Source organism: Xyrauchen texanus, chromosome 11 (genome assembly GCF_025860055.1).
Source record: "Xyrauchen texanus isolate HMW12.3.18 chromosome 11, RBS_HiC_50CHRs, whole genome shotgun sequence".
NCBI classification, from domain to species: Eukaryota; Metazoa; Chordata; class Actinopteri; order Cypriniformes; family Catostomidae; genus Xyrauchen; species Xyrauchen texanus.
The window spans coordinates 14,309,904-14,329,038 of NC_068286.1; the positions used below are offsets into that span (position 1 = coordinate 14,309,904).

The 19,135-nt window shown below is 37.5% G+C and overlaps 1 protein-coding gene and 1 long non-coding RNA gene across 2 annotated transcripts; one reads left to right on the forward strand and one right to left on the reverse strand.

Moving 5' to 3' along the window:
* Positions 1 to 1,252: 1,252 nt before the first annotated feature.
* Positions 1,253 to 17,743, reverse strand: vwa11 (von Willebrand factor A domain containing 11). The gene is made up of 16 exons (XM_052137859.1): positions 17,555 to 17,743; positions 16,219 to 16,497; positions 14,886 to 14,979; positions 11,456 to 11,584; positions 11,159 to 11,345; positions 10,576 to 10,745; positions 10,355 to 10,467; positions 9,858 to 9,974; positions 9,486 to 9,665; positions 5,560 to 5,692; positions 5,076 to 5,225; positions 4,186 to 4,278; positions 3,409 to 3,677; positions 2,409 to 2,542; positions 2,145 to 2,304; positions 1,253 to 1,842 (listed from the first exon to the last, which is right to left on the reverse strand). The coding sequence occupies exons 1-16, from the start codon at positions 17,741 to 17,743 to the stop codon at positions 1,447 to 1,449; spliced, it is 2,793 nt and encodes a 930-aa protein (XP_051993819.1). The 3' UTR covers positions 1,253 to 1,446.
* On the forward strand, positions 14,851 to 17,722 carry LOC127651847 (uncharacterized). Its single transcript, XR_007971620.1, has 3 exons — positions 14,851 to 16,114; positions 16,225 to 16,317; positions 17,581 to 17,722. It is a non-coding gene; the product is annotated as an uncharacterized LOC127651847 (long non-coding RNA).
* Positions 17,744 to 19,135: the final 1,392 nt, after the last annotated feature.

A 19,135-nucleotide genomic window follows, 5' to 3' on the forward strand; every position in this document is an offset into this window, starting at 1 on the left:
GAAGGAGCGGTTTGGAAAAATGAGTCGTTGAACGAATCATTTGGGAGTCGGCGAGCAAATCAGGTAAACATAAATGCATATTATAAGACAACAAAAGTGTTTTTTGTCATTGCATGCATTTAAAACTGTTGTTGGGAACTCCCAAAACAATATTAGGAAAATTTTAAATGCCATAATAGGTGCCCTTTAAATGGGGATCAGTTGCGCTTTCAACTATGCTGTCCATTGCATGTTCCTGTAGGAATATTGCATTCTGAAACAGCTGAAATTTCTTTTGAAGGAACCATATAGCTTGTTGAATAGTAAAGGCAAGTTAAAAAAACAGTCACTTTGTCAGTCTGGCTTTTTGTGGTGACAGGATCCTGACACTCTTGTTCTGTGTCTGTGTTGTGTTTCGTCTTTTGTCTCCATGTGAGCGCACAGCTTTGGGTTGTGGTTTCCCTGCCATGCGCTCTACAGTCGGTTTTGTATTTCATGTTTGGAGCATGGGGTTCAAAACAGTTTTCCTATGAATGCAAACTTTAATACAGTGAAAAAGACATTCTATTAGCATAGCATAAATATATACAGTATATACATACATAAAAATGTCCAAATTTCTTTTGAATGTCCATATACTAAAATAGAATATTTGATGCCATGAGTGTACCTTCATTACTATTACTGTTATTATGAATGGCCTTGGAAAATGAAGCAATGTGATAACAATTTTACCTGGTCGCAAAAATTAGACCGTGGAACTTTCACCTTTTGCTGACCCTTTCTGCATCTCAGAGCTAATGTGTGCTTCTAAATCACTTGCACCTTTATTAGCAACTGACTCATAAGTGCCAGCTTTACATGTCATACATTCTGATTCCCACAGATCTCGACCGGGATGAAAGCATGGGAATTTCTTGTGCAAATCTTCTGTAAATTTGCACTTTCGTTTGGGCATTGTTTGCACTCAGCTGTCATTTGCTGCTATATGAGATTGATCCTTTATTTCAATCTGCTTTTGGGTCCTGCCTCCTGACAAAGCTTTAATGGAGAACACTATTTTAATAATGAAGCTTATATTTTAGCACTTGAATAGCTGCTTTAGATTGTCTTATAGATTGACATTTCATCTGATAACATGTACCACTTCATCCAAAGCAAATAAAAACACTACTTTATTTATAACAAAAATGCTCTATGGGTCTACGTATAACTTGTCCTTAAGTTTTCATTAAAAAACATTATTTCAAACATTCTTTATTTATCTGGGCAGGACAATAGAAAAAATTATATATTAGCAAACACATTTATTTGTATTGTGTATTACATGCATTAGTATTTTGATAATTCAGTTGGAATAAGCAGCATGGTTCTTCACATTTTACACTATTTCACAGTAGAGGGTTTAAGAAAAGATTAAGCAATGGATAGGATGCTTGTGTATTTGATTGGAAGAGCTCTGTATCATCACATAGGGAAGGCATCACTTAGCAAATTCATGGATGCTACAAACAGACATGCCCACAGATGGAGGGACATGCTGATGAGCGGAGAGGCTGCACTGGTCTCCATGCTGTATGTGCATCTGCCCACGTTTCCCACCTTGTCAACAGCAGACAAAGTCACAGAAGGCGAGCAACATGTGGCCTTATATAGACCCATGACCACTGTTACACTGGTGTCTACCACTTCCTTCTGAGTGAGGTTTCCATTGCCTTGCTGGATGGTAATGCTCTCGATACCTGTGCCATTACCATCTGTGATGTTGACAGACAGTTCCCAGTTTGACGAGCTGCAAGAGGAGGAGGAGCAACTGCCCTGAACACTGACTATTTCGCAATTTGGAGGTGTTAAGTCGGTTACCTGAATTGAAACAGTAAAGGGAGAATGTATCAGTCTTTTACTGGATTCTGTGACCACTTTATTAGGCTAGCATATAGCAATAATACAATAAATAAATGTTTATTGCAGTCTATTGCACTCCTTCAGTTCAACATGCTGTGCCCAATCACTGAACTACTGGCTTATATGTCACTCTGTTAAAAATTGCATGAAAAATAGCATCCCAATTTTATATCTTTATCTAAGGCCACATTTTGTCCCACAGAAAGTTCAACTTTACAACAGCAGAATGCTTCAGTCTGTTTGAGCTCATTCAATGTTACCTTGGAGAGGACAGAAAGGCGAAACACAGCATAATTAGAGTCACTTCCTCCAACACCTTCTGCCTCGATAGTGAGAGTAACGTCTGTGCCTGAGACAGTGTTAGCAGGAGGAGTGAGAGATACTGTCCCTTGAGCACTGCCTCCACTTACAAGGGTGAGCCTGCGATGATACAGACACAAGTGTGGCACACACATTTTTGTTATTTTTTTGTTCTTGATAAGAAAAGTGGTGTAAAAGAATTGATAGTTTAAGAGGTCATTTACATTTCTGGAAAATTCATAGGGATGCTTTTGTCATTACTTGCACGAATTTTGTAGACACCACCAGTTCCATTGGTTGTTACAGTAAAGTTTAGTTTAAATTCTTGTCCTGGTAGCATGGTGCTGTCTACCATTGCCTGTGGTAAAATAAGATATAAGAGAAAAGACAATAGGACATTTAATTGTATAAAATGGCATTATGAATTGGCCTTGTGTTCATAAATTGAATCTACAAGATTAATTTAATAACTTTACTGCTTTTAGAAATGTCATAAAAGGCTGAAAAAGAGATGACCAGATTACATTTTACCCCAAAATTCAAAAGAACAAAAAGTAAAATATATTTAGCAAAAATAAAATTGAGATTTTTTTGCATTGTGACATTATTTTCAAGACAATTAAGCAAATGTTTCCCCCTGATTCTCATTACTGTAGCACAAAAAAATACATTTAATACATGTAATTATACATCATGGTAACAAGTGTCTTTAATAACATTTTATTGTTTTTCTTAGTGTAACACAGTAAAAAAAAAAAGCCTATTGCAGCAATGAGAATCATCTTTTTTTTTTCCTCTCTCTCGCCCCTATTCTCCCCAATTTGTCATGCCCAATTCCCAATGCGCTCTAGGTCCTCATGGTGGCGTAGTGACTCGCCTCAATCCGGATGGTGGAGGATGAATCCACGCATCTTATCATGGCTTGTTGAGCGCATTACCGTGTAGACCTAGCGCTTGTGGAGGCTCACGCTATTCTCCACGGCATCCATGCACAACTAACCACGCACCCCACCGAGAGCGACAACCACATAATGGCGACCATGAGCAACTGGGCCAATTGGTTTTTTAGGAAGCCTGACTGGAGCCACTCAGCAGCCCTGGATTCGAACTTGTGACTCCAGGTGTGGTAGTCTTGACTTGCTGAGCTACCCAGGCCCCCAATGAGAATCATCATTTAAAGTTACGTTGACAGTTTTATGTGCCAACAAAGCGTGCAGTTTGTACCTTGATGGTGACTTTGGACTGAGACATCTGTGTGGTGCTCTGTCTCTGGAAAAGGCTAGAGGAGGTCGTGTCTTTTCCCTTCAGCCACACCACAAACTCTCCCTCTGGGACATCATTCATGGTAACTAGGAAAGCTCCATCACCCATTTTCTCTGTGGTTCCATTAGACACTCTGAGCCCTGACACCTCCACGAGAGCAACTTCCTGCACCTCCAGAACCTCTGGACCTTTGTCTCCAGTGAGTGTAAGCAACAGTTTAGCTGGTATGCCTAAATAAAGAACAAAGAATCTACTGACAAACTCTATCTATACATACAGTATTGTTCAAAACTCTGGTGTGAAAGACCAAAAACATACGGTTGAACATTAACATGCTTTCTTCCAATACTGTGGTGATAACAAACCTCAGTACTTAATAGGGAGATTATCTTCAAAAATAAAATAAATAAAAAAAAATGAATGTCACATAAGTTGCAATAAATATACTATCAACTGCAGTATATTGACAATAATCTCTTCAAACTCAAACTGTTGCTCCGCCATGACAGTGGTTGAATCGAAAGAGATACCGCTATAATGTCTGCTATAGCTCCCTTTGTGGCAATGTTGAGAATGCAACGTGAAGTCATTAATTGTGGTCTGACACGTTTCAGAATCAACGACACATGAAATCAAACTTGCACACAGTAGATAGAGGCATCTTGTGTATTTACATAGAGTATGTTTCAGGCTTAATTTAAGAATTATTTAATAGTTAAACATGACAATGTTTCAAACCTGCTTTTGGGCGTCCATCAATAACAGCATATCCAGGATGCGGTCCTTTGAATTCCTCCACAAAGTCATAGATGAATGTAATCGCACTCTGACCTGAAAAACACATGGTAAATCAAACACAAAAGAAATAAAACTGTCTACATTGGAAAGACACAAAAACAACAACAACAAAAAAAAAAAAAAAAAAAAGAGTATGAATACAAGCAACAGACACCTCAGAGTGCCACAGCTTTTGTTTTAATTAATACTTTACATCAACATTCGCGGTTGGTTCATTCTTGATTGCTCACTTATGTGTGGATTGCAAGGCTCTCAAACTGGAGTATGCTGATGTAGTTCCATTTGGGTGGGGTTATCTTTTTAAAATGTCATGCAAACTCTTTAGTGTAAATGAAATCATACTGGTTCGATTTTTGCAAAGGAGAATGCAATTGTGGCTCGGCTTCATCCAGCATGTAAACACATTAATTGGACCAATTGGCCTCAGTTTCGTGCGCATGCTCCGAAGGACAAAGGTAACATTAACATTCTTAAATACTGTATATGGACAGAGGAAAAACAAGGGACAGCAAACATTTTAAGAAGTCGCCAAAAAGCTAGAAGAAGCGGGCTTTAATAAAGCCCTGAACAGATCCGTGTACGATGGAAGCACCTCAAAAAAGTTTCAACTTCTTGGCTGACTTCAAACTTTAGAATACGAATTGTGACATACATATTTGGAAAGCCAAATGAAGACTGTAGCTCAACTATGCAAAACTCACTGTAGCTCAATTAAAACTGCACTTGTAAACATACTGAGTAAAAATTAAGATGTAAATGAAAAATGAAGTGTAAAAACACCCATAGCATATTTTTGGATTGGTTTATTCAATCAGTAAATGTTGACTCACCAATTACTTTAATGGTGTAGGACTGTGTTGACTTCATGTCAATGTGCCAAAGGCCCACATAATTTCCATTCAATTGGATTCGTTGCAGGTTTCCTACTTTCTGAATTATTCCCAGAGGTCCATTGGCAACCATGCTATCTTGAGACACACCTTTAAGCAAGCACATTCTATTAGCCAATATTATTGTAGAGAAACTGTTATTTTGATGATTTGCACCAAGGTCATGCACATAATAATCAACTGACAACTAATATAATATAATACTGTGGCAGGGTGGGGCCGGGTCGTGATCCTACACATGACGGACATGTCCGTTAACGATCTCTCTCTCCCGCACGATCCCCTGCAGTCGACCTTTATCCCTCACGGAGGCATAATTAGCCTAATACGGGACTGGGTGTGTAGGATCAGGACCCGGCCCCGCCCTCCACCCTGCCACAAATACGTTCACATTTGTATATACTAAAATGACCTTTGATTTTACCTGTAGGGCTGTGTAGGGTAAATATGAGGTCACTCCCTGTGATATAGATGGTAGTGTTGGAAACTGACTCATCCAGGAGGAAGGGAAAACTCTCTACACGTCCTGGATTCCTGGAACGCTGCAAAATTGTTACCTGACAGAAGAAGAAAGTGCATACATTCATGAAAAGTAAATACATTTTTTAAAGTGCATTCAGCAATTTTTTCCTCATTAAAGCTGCACTACGGAAGATTTTTTGGTTAAAAATTAACAAAATGCCATTATTGATTGAGTACATGAAAACTATGTCCTTATCCTAACTAACTATGGTAAACCTAAAAAAAAATATATATCTTTAGCTGTCAGGTCGGATTTGGCGAGAAATCATAGGCTTATGTTGTTCACCTTAACTTCAATATGTCATGTCCGTAAACACAGAAAATAAGCACCGGCTGTCGTGCATACCAGCTTGGGAAATGACACTGTTCAGTTTAGTCAGTCACCACTTTCACACAGTTCAAGACAACAATGCTGCAGTATATCTGTTAAATGTTTGGAGAAGTTCTTTACATGCTGTGCTTGGATATGTTGTCTGGTAGGGTTGTTGAATATTATAATACTTGTCACACTCGTATGACTTCTGAGTATTTTATAACATTGCTGTAGTTTCCAGGTTCCCTAAGAGTGTGTGTGTACTTCCTGCACTCACAGAAATGCGCAAGCTATCGCTTATCGTCCTTTTAGCAGTTAGTCTGTCTGTTTACAATGTGTTATCAAGTTGTTTAAAATTTACAGATTTCATAGCACAGTAGTGTACTTATTAATTTGTTTAGTATGTAACCATCTATCTATTATAACTTTACTGCTAAAGAAATGATTAATTAAATGTACTGTTGTAATTTTATATAGCATATTTGTGCATATTATTTTCATGTTTAATAAAGGATATTTCATCGCCATCATTATTGAACCTTAATACTGTTGAAGTATTAAGGTTTTACTCGCTTTATCAACTGAGACTTTACAATACGTATAATATAAAATAATAAAGTCTTCCATTGAACTCATATCAGCCATATCACAAGTTTTACCTCTTACTGCAAATTGATAAGTTTAGTACAATACAAACATTAATAGTAGATAAAACACTTGAATGATCATATTAAAATATGCTGGTATCTTGTGGGGGTTTGTTATCTATGTAAAAGCGCTTTGACTGTAGAGTCAGAAAAGTGTTATAAGTGTAAATTTAATTTATTAATTCAAAATATATAAATATTAGTGTTTTTTATCATTATCATGGCAAATTATATTTCAGTTTTAAAATTTTAATAGAACAACATAATATCAACATGAAAATAGATATACTGTATCTCCCAGTCATGAACACAAAGGCGATGTCCAGGTAAGCTCAAATCATGAGATCCATCTGTGCAGAAGAGCAGTGCCAAAACACAACTTAGTAGTGTTATTTAGAGAGCAAAATGTTTCGTAGTGCAGCTTTAAAGAAGTTTTACACCTAAAGAAATGTATAGCATGTGCTCAAACACAAAACAGAAAACACCACATTAACAGATAACAAGGAGAGGGCTGTGACAGAACTCTCTCCCCCACCCCCAACAGACACCACCTGGCATCCAAACTAGACAGGCAAGTCCGAGGGACAGATGACAGACCAGGGAGGGTGGGAGGGAGATGGACTGGGCAAAGTTGTAGGAGAACCATAAGGCCAGGGCAAAGCCAGAGAACGGTCCAGAGGACTGGATAGACCAGGAGGCCAAGGCCGAACTGGAGGGGAACCCAGAGACTAAGGCAAATTCAGAGCCACTGAGCAGCTGGTGAATTCAGTAGCGGCCACAGAGGACTGGACAGACTGGTCGGGATTCATAGGGGACAGGACTGGGTCAGACCGAGTGTGGATTGCAGAGGTCTGATCAGACTGGGCAGGGACCTCATAGGGCTGAACAATAAACTGGTGGATAGTGTCTGACAGGTGCTGGTTGCTGGGCTGAGCAACAGAATGGTGTCTGATGGGAGCTGGCTATTGGGTTGAGCAACAGAATGGTAGCTGGTGTCTGATGGGTGTTGGTTACTGGACTGATCAACAGACTGGTCACTGGTGACCAATGGGTTCTGGTTACTGGGATGAGTAACAGACTTGTAGCTGGTATCTGATGGGGTGCTGGACACTGGTCTGAGCAAAGGGCTGGTCAATGGCCGCTAGGGACAGAACAGGATAGTCGACGGTCACATGGGACTAAACAGGCTCGTCGAAGGTCACCGGGGGCTGGACAGTCTCGTCGACGGCCATGGGGAACTGGGCAGGATCGTTGACAGCCTCAGGGAACTGGACGGACTTGTCAACATCCACAGGAAACTGGACAGTCTCGTTGACAGCCTCAAGGAACTGGACAGGCTCGTCAATGGCCACAAGGAACAGGACAGACTCGTCGATAGACTCAGGGAACTGGACAGACTCCATGGCAACAGGCAAATGGACAGACTCGATGACCACAGGGAACTGGAAATGTTGTGCGGCGACCACCATGGACAGGAGCACTGGCAGCGACTGGGAAATGGCCTCCATGGCCAGGAATGCTGGCAGCAACTGGGGAACAGCCTCCATGGCCGGGAGTGCTGGCAGCGAGTGGGGAACAGGCTCCGTGGCTGGGAATGCTTGCATTGACTGGGGAACAGACTCCGTGGCCGTGAGCACTGGCAGCGACTGGGGAATGGCCTCCATGGCCAGGAAGGCTGGCAGCAACAGGGGAACGGCCTCCATGGCCATTAGTGGAAAGAGGGGCTGCAGCACCCACCGTCAGTGAGGGGGCATCGATGTCTTTGAGCTGGGATGAAGAGAGAAAAGAATTCCGACACACAGGCTGAGATAAATTAATCCCACTTTAAAGCCAATGTTATGGTCTCAGTAAGACACCACTCTTCACCCCCAACAGGAAAACAAGACTTGATGGGCTCAACCAGGCCTGCCACAAAGAGATTAATGAGACATTCCTGGTTGAAGCTCAAACCCGAGGTCAATGCTAGAAATTCCAGCAAATGCTCCCTCACCGGTTGGTTCCCCTAACGGAGACCAAAGAGCTTTAAAGTTTTGGCAGCTCTTTGGCAAACCGGAGAATCAGAAAAAAAAACAACACACATCAACACCTGCTGGGTCCATTAGTGGTCGAATCGTGCATTTGGGAGGACCCAAATGTAGGAATGCGTAAAATAAATTATTGTATTAAACAAAAGAAAAACAAACAGGCAAACACAAAACTCTCACGGGTAGAGAAAACAAACTAAACATGAAAAAAATAATAACAATGACCGACTCTTAATTGGAGCAAGGATCGAACAGACGAACAGACGAACAGATGAACAAATTGATTTGACAAACACAAGAGGAAGAAGACACAATATGTAGATGAAGACAAGTGAGAGACAGCTGCAGACAATCAACATGACAAGGTGCAAACCATTACAAGGACTAAACGAGGAGGCGTGGCAAGAGGAAACAAGTGGGCTGGGTCAGAAGAGCGCATGGCAGACAAAAAACACAACAGAGCCATGCACTCAGACATAAAACTCATTAACAGATAACAAGAAGGAGAGGGCTGTCAGATCGAGGTTGTGACAGGCAGCCTCATGGGGACCGCCATGTTGAGATCACATGGCCAGCCAACTACTACTAGGTAATTCCCCGATTATCGGACACTTCTACTCAAATGAATCATGGCTGACTGATAATGGCACATTTAAACAATGGCACTGGTATGGTAAACTATTCTTGCATTTTACTGCATCCACCCCACTAGGTGTCAACATAAATCCAATACAACTGTAATTTCAGTCAGTGGAAAATGTACTTATTGCACATTTAATATGTCAGTTAATATGTATAATTTGTAAGGTGTTTACAATGTCAGAGTGCATATTATATGTCATACCAGGGCTGAAGTAGAGGTGTCAACAATTATGTCAGTGGCTTGAGAGAGGCTGGACTTTGAGACTTCAATGGCTTGACCTCCAGAAACCAAGGCTATGTCATAGTACATTTGAAACTGTGAACGTGGCTGTACGTTCAACGCTCTTCTCATCCTCTTTGTTGATGTCATGAAGAAAGAGACCTGAAAAGAAAAGGCGTCAGATGGAAAAGTGGGAAATGGATGGGCAGCTGGGGACAATTTTGATGATGAAGACGATATGATCAGCAAGCAGGATACTTCAGTAAAGATCGTACTGTTACACGGACTTCATTATGTTGAGCATTTTGATAGTTGTACAAATCCTGTTTTTTGTTCTGAAACAAATATTTTTACCGTTGACTTGGTGCTGCGGATCAAGGCGATGATGGTTTTCTCTAGGAATGTATCCTTAGCTATGGCATCTGTGAAGACATATATAAATGAAGAGGAGGGAGCGCCTGTAAGGGCCAACTGTGAGAGAGACAGAAAGGAGGAAAGGAGCACAGTAAGAAAAAGATTGGATACATTGGAAAAAGGTGCTCCTCGTATTTTAGTGAACAAAATGGAGTTAACAGTTTTCTTTTTATTCTGGTCTACCACCTTTTGTTATTTTTCTGCAATGTAATGTTTACAGTGGTTCACGTGTAAAAACAACATATGTTCTTATGTGAATGTGTGCCACTGTAAACAAACTTTTCTCATAGTGCTCATGAATGCGCAAAAGACGCAAAGATTTCCACTGAAAAACTATTTACATTTTTGACATCATATGCCTTCCGAAGACTTGAAATACACATAAGACAGAATGCTATATGGGTTTGGAACAACATAAGTCCCACACAACACTGTACCTGAAGTGCTGACAGACACATTTCTGGGATGTCCCCACCCCCAGCAGCGTTGAGCTTGGAGATCTCTGACTTCATCACATCTGGATCTGTGGTCCTTATTAGTGGTCCAAAACCTACAAATTCATACAGATTCAATTTAGATTTTTAATTCATTTGGGCTTTGTCTGATTACTTTTGCTTCACTGAGACTAATAAAACAAAAAGTAGTTTCAGCAGCTCACCTGGATCATTAAACGGCACCAGAATATATTCAGATGGTTCATCTTGAGTTCCTTTCTTGCTGTCGATGATGTTGTTAGCAACTCTTTTGGCCTCTGCAATGTCATTTGACATACTGCCTGTCGTGTCAATGACAAAGGCCAGCACTGCAGATCGTGCAATACCCATCAGCCTGGCAGAAAGAGATGGTTCATTTTAAAGGCAACAATTTCAACACAATAAGACATTTACATAGTACTGTATTTAGCAGACACTTTTAGTGGCTTAAGTACAGGCTTTCTTACAAAGAGAGCATGTTATTAAGGGAAGTAGCTCTGTTGTGTCCTCACTAACTTTCAAAAGCTTTCAAACTTTCATAATTTGTCTTGTTTTCTCTCGTCTTTTTTTAGTGAGGTTCATTCTTAATTTTTTTTTAAAATAATAATAATAATTGTCCAATGGGGTAAGAAAAATAAACTTAATTAAAAGTGATTTTTAAGTTATTATTAATATTATAATTATTATTCTATGTATCTTGTTAAAGACAAGATATCTTTACTGTAAAACAAGGCAAAATACTTTTTTTTTTTCCAACTACTCCCTTACCGAAGGTAGTCCTTGTTGCCAATGGCACCACGGATATCTTCTAGCAGGTCCAAGGTGGCCTCAGATGCCAGATTTACAGCACTATTGTGTAGGTCGGAATTATAGGAATGGCGCTCATCTTTACTGATCCCACCACGAGGATTCTGGCTACTGCTGAGATCAGTATCCCCACCATGGCTACATTTACCTTTGCCAGAGAGATAAATGAGATGTAATGATAATATAACATCTGTATTATTCAAGAGCAGAGTGTTGTGTGTGCTTGTGTTCCTAAAGCTAAACTGATGGTCTCCTCACCCTGAGGTTTGTCAGAGGAGAACAAGCCCATGTATCCTGAAGTGAGATACTTCCCATTCAGAATGGCAGGCAGAAGAGGGTTTGGACAGCTGCCACTGGCACAATCACTGCATGTTGGCATTGTAACATCTGCATGTAAACACATATGCACATATTCACATCAGGGTTGTGAATGATTCATAATTGAATTGAGAACATCTTTCAAATATTTGTTTAATTCCTGAATTTAAATTACATTTGAATTGTGGAAAGAAAATTAAAAATTAAATGACATTCAAAGAAATTCATATTATAACTGCTGAAATGGTAATTTAATGGTAATGACATTTTTCAGTATGAATTATCTGTAAGAATGTTATAATAAACTACATATATGTGTTTTTTTTTAGAAACATAGACAATATTAATAATCAATATTTGAAATGCTACATATAGACATGTTTATTTAATCAAAATACTTTTCATTACGATTCATAATTTAATTCATTAAATGGACCATGGTTGAATAGCACTTCATTTCCCAACGTCAACATTTACTTGAATAAATTAGCCTGAAAACATTTTGTGATGCTGTATGGCTAAATGTATTTTTGATGGCTGTGTTAATTGTTTAAAAGTATGGAACTTAGGTCAGATAAATACACTGAAGATTAATACACTAAAGTATTAAACTATATTCATCTTGACACAGTGACCTAAACATTTTATGTTTATGACGCAACACAGACGCTACACAAGCATGTCTGACGTAGGTGTAAATTGACGGGCCCTTAAACAAGCCCTCATAATAAATCTCGAACTGATTGACAAATTCACTTGTGAAATGGATTGCTGTGAACTGTGTGCCAATGATTGACTTATGATCAATAATATGGTAGTAAACAATACAGGCTATTCTAAAGCCGCTTTTTGTATCGTCTTATCAATGATTAACTCTTCTGCTACAAGAATGTAATGCATTTTAATTATCTGAATATTTTTTATTATATATATTTTTTTTTATTTAATATTTAAAGATAACTGTTTATAATTAGGCTATAAATTGATATAAATATGAATAATCTTTATATATTGAGTTATATGAGGGGCTTTCTCAGCAAATATTTGTATGCGATTAATTAATCGGGACACCATTTATTAAAGACACAAAATCATCAAAACTAGCACTAGGAAATTTAAAGCGTTCATTTCTGTGATTAATATTCTTTGTTTAACAGCTTATTTTGTTTACTTCCTGAAACATCATGCAATAGCTAGAAACATGTTGCGAGTTGTTCCTGGCAGGCTACTCAGCCTTACAGGCTCTGATTAGGGTATCTGCTGCCTGCCAGGAACAAACCCAGGCACATTTTTACAAATGATGGTGACATTGGACACGTTATATGACATAATACGGCACCGTAATGAGATTTACAGCTAATCATTTGAATATATAATTTTACAGTTTGAGCCTTGTTTTTATTTTATGTGCATGTAAGACCAGACTAGTCTCACGTGTCAGTAGGTAAGTGTGACCTGAATGCAAGTTAGCAAATCGTTCTGTAGAGGACTATTTCAAGATCTACACACCATGACTTGCACCATGAATTAAGCATTTTAAAGACACCATTTCAAATTAAAATTAGTTTAAAAACATGCCTTGAGACCCCTGCATTCTATTCCATTTCCTTTATTATGAATTCAAGAACACATCCTTTGGGAATGCCCTCTGTCAATCGATTAAAGATTTTAATCGATTGACAGCCCTAATACATACATACATGCCTACGCACGCATACAAGTATGTGTGTATGTATATATGCATGTATGCATGTATGTAGAGCGGAGGAGGGCGGGGCTGGAACAACGCGCGCCCGGTTCGAGAGAGAGTGAAGGACATGGAGCTGCTCTGTGTTTATGTTTGTGTGTTTTCCGTTCAGTTTGTTATTAAAACTATTATTTATATTGCCAAGCTGGTTCTCGCCTTCGCCTTCTCCTTATAACCCGCTTTACATTGTTGCCGAAACCCGGGAGGGAGGAGGGATGCCCGTCTTGGAGTCCTCGACACTGGCGTCCACCTAGGGGAGCGCCGCTGCCATCCGCTGGGGGGCGGACGCCGTCCGCGAGGCGGTCGGGGAGTCCAGTCCCCACTCGCAAACTTGCATTATAAATAACAAACTGAACGGAAAACACATAAACACAGAGCAGATCCATGTCACTCTCTCTCTCTCGAACCGTCGTCAACAGCCGTCTTTTTCCCTCACGCGCCCCCATCAGGCTGATTGGGGACCGGGCGTGCGTTGTTCCAGCCCGGCCCCGCTCTCCTCCGCTCTACAATACTGCATTTATTAAGTATTGTGTAAGTGCTGTCATGCAAAAGCAGCATAGTTTAAACTGTTATAAGGCTTTATGACATGATCATATGCCATTTAATGGTATTGGCCTGTTTTAAGTAAAGTTGTAAAAGTAATTTCTTAAACATAAGACTATATATAGATCAGTGACATAACATAACCCCTTGTAAAAAAAAACAATACTTTCAAGCTTATAATATGAACGTCATGTGAAAATGTACATAATACAATTAAACATATTTTTGCCTTTCTTAATTTCTCAGAATTTATAATGAATTTGTGGTCCATTGTATTCTGTGCATTTGCATATAAATTCCATAATCACTTAATAATATCTTATGGATGTTTATAAGAAGACTTTACTTTTGTCACTTTATCTTAAGCATACCTACTACATATAATTCAAATATATACAATACATTATACTGTAACTTCTGCAGATATAATTTAATGTTAGACATGTTTTAATGCATTGAATTCTAATATATGATTAGGTTAGTATTATAATGTATTAAAATTGAGGTTAAAATTATTTATAAGCTACAACATATTATAAGGTGTATTATGAGACATTACAAATGCATAATAAATACAGGCATCATAGAAAGTGGTACTAATATGTCTAATCAGTTCATTTTTTTTTTTTTACATATCCAATAAATAGGCATGAATAGTAAATCATTTCATAATTGTTTTTTTTAAACAATTTCAATAAGTTTAATTATGTTTTGATTAAAACCTTGTATGACTGTGATAAATTACTTCTGTTGTATAAATTACAATCTTGTTGGGTGTGACCAATTTATTTCAAGTTGAAAGAGAGACAATTAAATTGCTTCTGTTGAGCCCCAGTTCCATGACAATTCGTCACATGCAATGTGATATTTACTATCTGGTCCCTGGTCACTCATTCATCTTATCAGTTATTTGTTCACTTATCTCTAGTTACCATTTTAAAGATTAATTTTAAGAGCTATTACACAAGAACATTGTCATGACATGTCAACAATTAAAAAAAAAAGCATACAGAATGGCATAATCTTATGTCTTTCCCGCATACGACTCTATCTCGTAACACTCCCACGGGCTGTTTGTACCTGCAATGTTCTCAATGTTGAGATCCGGTCTGATGAGGTTGGCATATGGACTTTTGTTACCTAGTTCAACCCAGTTACTGTGGCTGTAAAAATCCTGCAAAAAAAAAAAAAAAAGGTAAGACCATAAAACAAATTAATAAATAAAATAAAATTATTCTTAATGAATGCTTAGATTTAGGTTTTGTTACATATTAAGCACTAATTTTATCAAACTATTTTACTGCTACCTTGCTTCACCTACTTCCATGGAACCATTTTTAAAGGTAAAACCATTTTTTCCCAAAAATGCAGAAATCTATCATTATTTACTTATTATGCTGTTATGTAATGTTATGCTGTTAACACAAAACAGAAAATTTCAATTTTCCACACAACAATTCATCATGACCATGTCTAAGGTCAATAGAGGACAAAAAGCACAGTAGTCCATGTGACTCCAGCACTAATTTCAAGGGAGGATTATCATTTAAAAATATAATACATTTTGGTCAATTATTCACATAAAGCAATCATATGCCTTCAGAAGGCTTGGAATATAGCGCATAAGTCATATCGACTACTTTTATGGTGCTTTTGGAGCTTAACAGTCTTGGTCACTACAAACCATTGTTGTAATTATGAAAATAATGGACCCACTTTATATTAAGTGGCCTTAACTGCTATGTACTTAACCATTTGATACAATTAACGTATTATGTACATACATGTTGTTGCATTGTTATTACATTTAAAGTACTTGAATTTCATTTCATTTGTCCTGCAACTAATTAAACTAGTTAATCACAAGATTTTATCTTATCATTTGTGGGTGAGGAACATTTACCACTCAATGCTTTCTGTAAAGTGTTATATCTATTAGCCAATCAATTGATAGCAGCAGTCTGTCAAAAAGATAATGTAAATATAATGTACAGTTTCATTGTACACTGGTAACTTTACCCCTAACTCAACCCTTACCCCAAAACCTAACTCCAACTCCTAAGCCTAACCCTACCCTTACTCCTAAATCTACCCATACCTCAACCTCATTAGCAGCAAATGTGGGCATTTTGCAGAACAACATGTAGTTACACAGAAAATACAGTCTTTTATGATTTAATGTTAGTACATAGTAGTTAAGGCCACCTTAAATATAGTGTGACCCAAAAGACTAAATAAAGATTATTAAAAAATGTCCTTTTGTATTCTACAGAAAAAACAACAGCAAATGGTTTCTCAACAACATGAGGGTGAATAAATAATGACAGATTTTTCATTTTTGGGTGAAATACTCATTAATTATTTTAAGTTTTATACATAAGTATAATATAAGTAAATGTGTTTTCTTCCCCACCTGCAGCGTGTGACACACTCGCCCCAGTGTTTCTCTGGCAGATTGAAGGTTGTCACTGCGGACATTAGCTTTAATGGCAGCTGTCCCCTGACTGATGAGGTTGCGTCCCTCCCTGAAAGCCTCATTATTGAAGTGGTGTGGTGCACTGCCCATGAAGTCACGGTCCACATAGCCGTTCTGCATGTAGATCTGATTTAGTGCTGTACGGAACTTGGCACCCGAAACCTCACCTGTAGCTGTGCCTAAGCAGGCCCGCAGTAGCTCTTCTGCTGATGAACCCTGTGTGAAAATTGCGAAACAATTGTGATTATGAAATTTGCACGCCCTGCAAAGGCAAAATACAGTAACTACACATTGAGTCGTTACCATGGGCAGGTTTACAATTTCAGAGGCCTAAAGCAACCATGCTGGTGGCTCCATTTTGGCACACAACTGGGGTATACTACATAATCATGATTTTAAAATAATTTCAAAAAGCCATTGTAGCCAAGTTCATTCAAAATGTGAAATTAAATAAACATATAGTTAAAAATAATGAATACATGTTTTCCACAGTTTTTCCACTAAGTAAACGCAAGGAAGAATGGTATTTAATTTATAATATAATAAATAAAATATATATGCACCAATAAAGAAATAAAAAACTCTATTTACCTATATATATATATATATATATATATATATATATATATATATATATATATATATACAGTATATACATATAAAGTGAATTAATAGGATGCAAAAACGACTTCACTCACTTATATTTTGAATAATATTTCTTATTGTCCAGTCAAGTTTATTATTATTATATGATACTGAATTATTATTAATATTATTATTTCAGGATTTGTTTACACAATAGTTAAATAATTCTGTGGTATTAACTTTATCTGCACCTGGAGCTTTTATTTTTACGGATCAATGATAGTGCACTCCAGTGTCAAACTCTATTCAACTGTTTCCTTATTAGAAGTCTGTTGTCACCTCTTACATTTCTGTAATATTGTGTTTTTTTATTTGTATAAGAACTTTAAGCAATGCATGTGAGCCATAATGGCTTAAAACAGCGCATCCGTGAACACAGAACTATATGCGTCACCCGTCACACCTTGAGCATTTTGATGAGCTTTTTGACCAGAAAATGTCTCCTTTTGAGAACAAAAGCATTTTAATTAGGAACATCATGACTGTGAGCAAATGATGACAGAATTCTCTCTTCATTTTCTGGATGAACTATTCCTTTAACTCAGTGACCAATATGTGAAGTCCAGCACTTTTTGCAATAAGTTTACACACAAACACACAAGATCTCAATGAACACAGACATACTTACTGTTGGTTTGAATTCTCTTTCCTCAGATTCAGCCACTGCTTCACACACCTCATAGATCTTTGCCATTACAGCACTACCAGTGATGCTCACATGAGTGTTTCCGTTACCCCCAACTGACACAAATGCCTGAGCCCGGGACACCAGTAATGCCATCAGGGCCACGACGGACACTGATAACTTCATGATCATCTAAATTAAGTGGACAAATGTGTGTCTTAAATAATACATGGCAGACCATAGTTGAAAAAAGGATGAAAACTCTGTCATAATTTCCTCATTTTGTATCAAATCCATGCCTTTTATGGAAAACAAAATGAGATGTGAGAATGTTAGCCTCAATCACAATTCACTTTCATTTCATGTCACATTATTTCAACATCTTTTTGGGTTCTACAAAAGAAATAAAGTCATACAGGTTTGGAACAAAATGAGGAGAGTAAACAATGCAATTATTCATTATTTCATTATTTATTGATCTATCACTTTAAGAAAAGTCCAGTAATAAAGAGATTGTTTAGGTAACTTTCTATTCAATTTACTTATTTCTAACTATGTTTACTTATTACTAGTTATTTTTTGTTAATCTGCAAGAACTACTGAAACAAGAAGTAGACATGTAATGGCAGAGGAAGAGACAAACAAGTACTTGTGAATTAAACAATATTGTTTTAACAAAAATTTTTACAGGGAAATAATATGAGAATAGAATGTAATAGAATAGAATATATTTTTATGTGAATAGATAAAAATGAGTAAACTGATTAATTCAAGATTTTTCTTACCCTCTCTTTTCTGAATGTACTTTCTTTTCAAACTGAGTTTCCCCTGCACTTCTTCTAAACCTGAATCCTTGTTAGGCTCTGATGATATATATACATACGCATAATGTCATATCTTAGTGTTCAGAAGCTCGAATGCAATAAGAACCCAGCAAATGATTAACCATGACGTGGGAATTACATTATTGAGAAAGGAGTGCCTTCAAGATACTGCATTTATGTTGCACATACAATATTTTACAATACAATGTAATTCAGATTTAATTGATTTTTAATCTTTTGTTTTACTGAGATTGAATACATAACACAGAAGGGATGCTCAGCACATGACTGGGACATACAAATTATTTTGTAACTAGTACCAAATTGTTTTTAAAATAACATACATCTTGGCTTACAGTGGATGAGATGACAGAAAGAATAAGTGTTCCAAGATGTGAGATGCACTGTGTCTTGTGTGTGTGAAATGAGTTGTAAATGGGTCAGAGCTACAATTAGCCATATAAAATGTCTATGCTGCTTACATATTTTTTAAAAGTCTTATTATTATTATTTCCAAATTGCTTCTTACAGTGCATGTCCTGTAACATAGGTTGTTACATCTTAAATATTACATCTTATTTTTTCACAAAAGGTAAATAATTATCTAGAGTAATGCAGATTTCAAGAACAATGCTACATCATTTCACATATTGTACATATTGTGTCTGTGTAGGTGTGAAATTCAGATGAAGAGCTCTTTAGTGTATTTTGATCTTTGGAAGCAAAAGTCACATTTTACAATATGTCCACACCTTTTCCC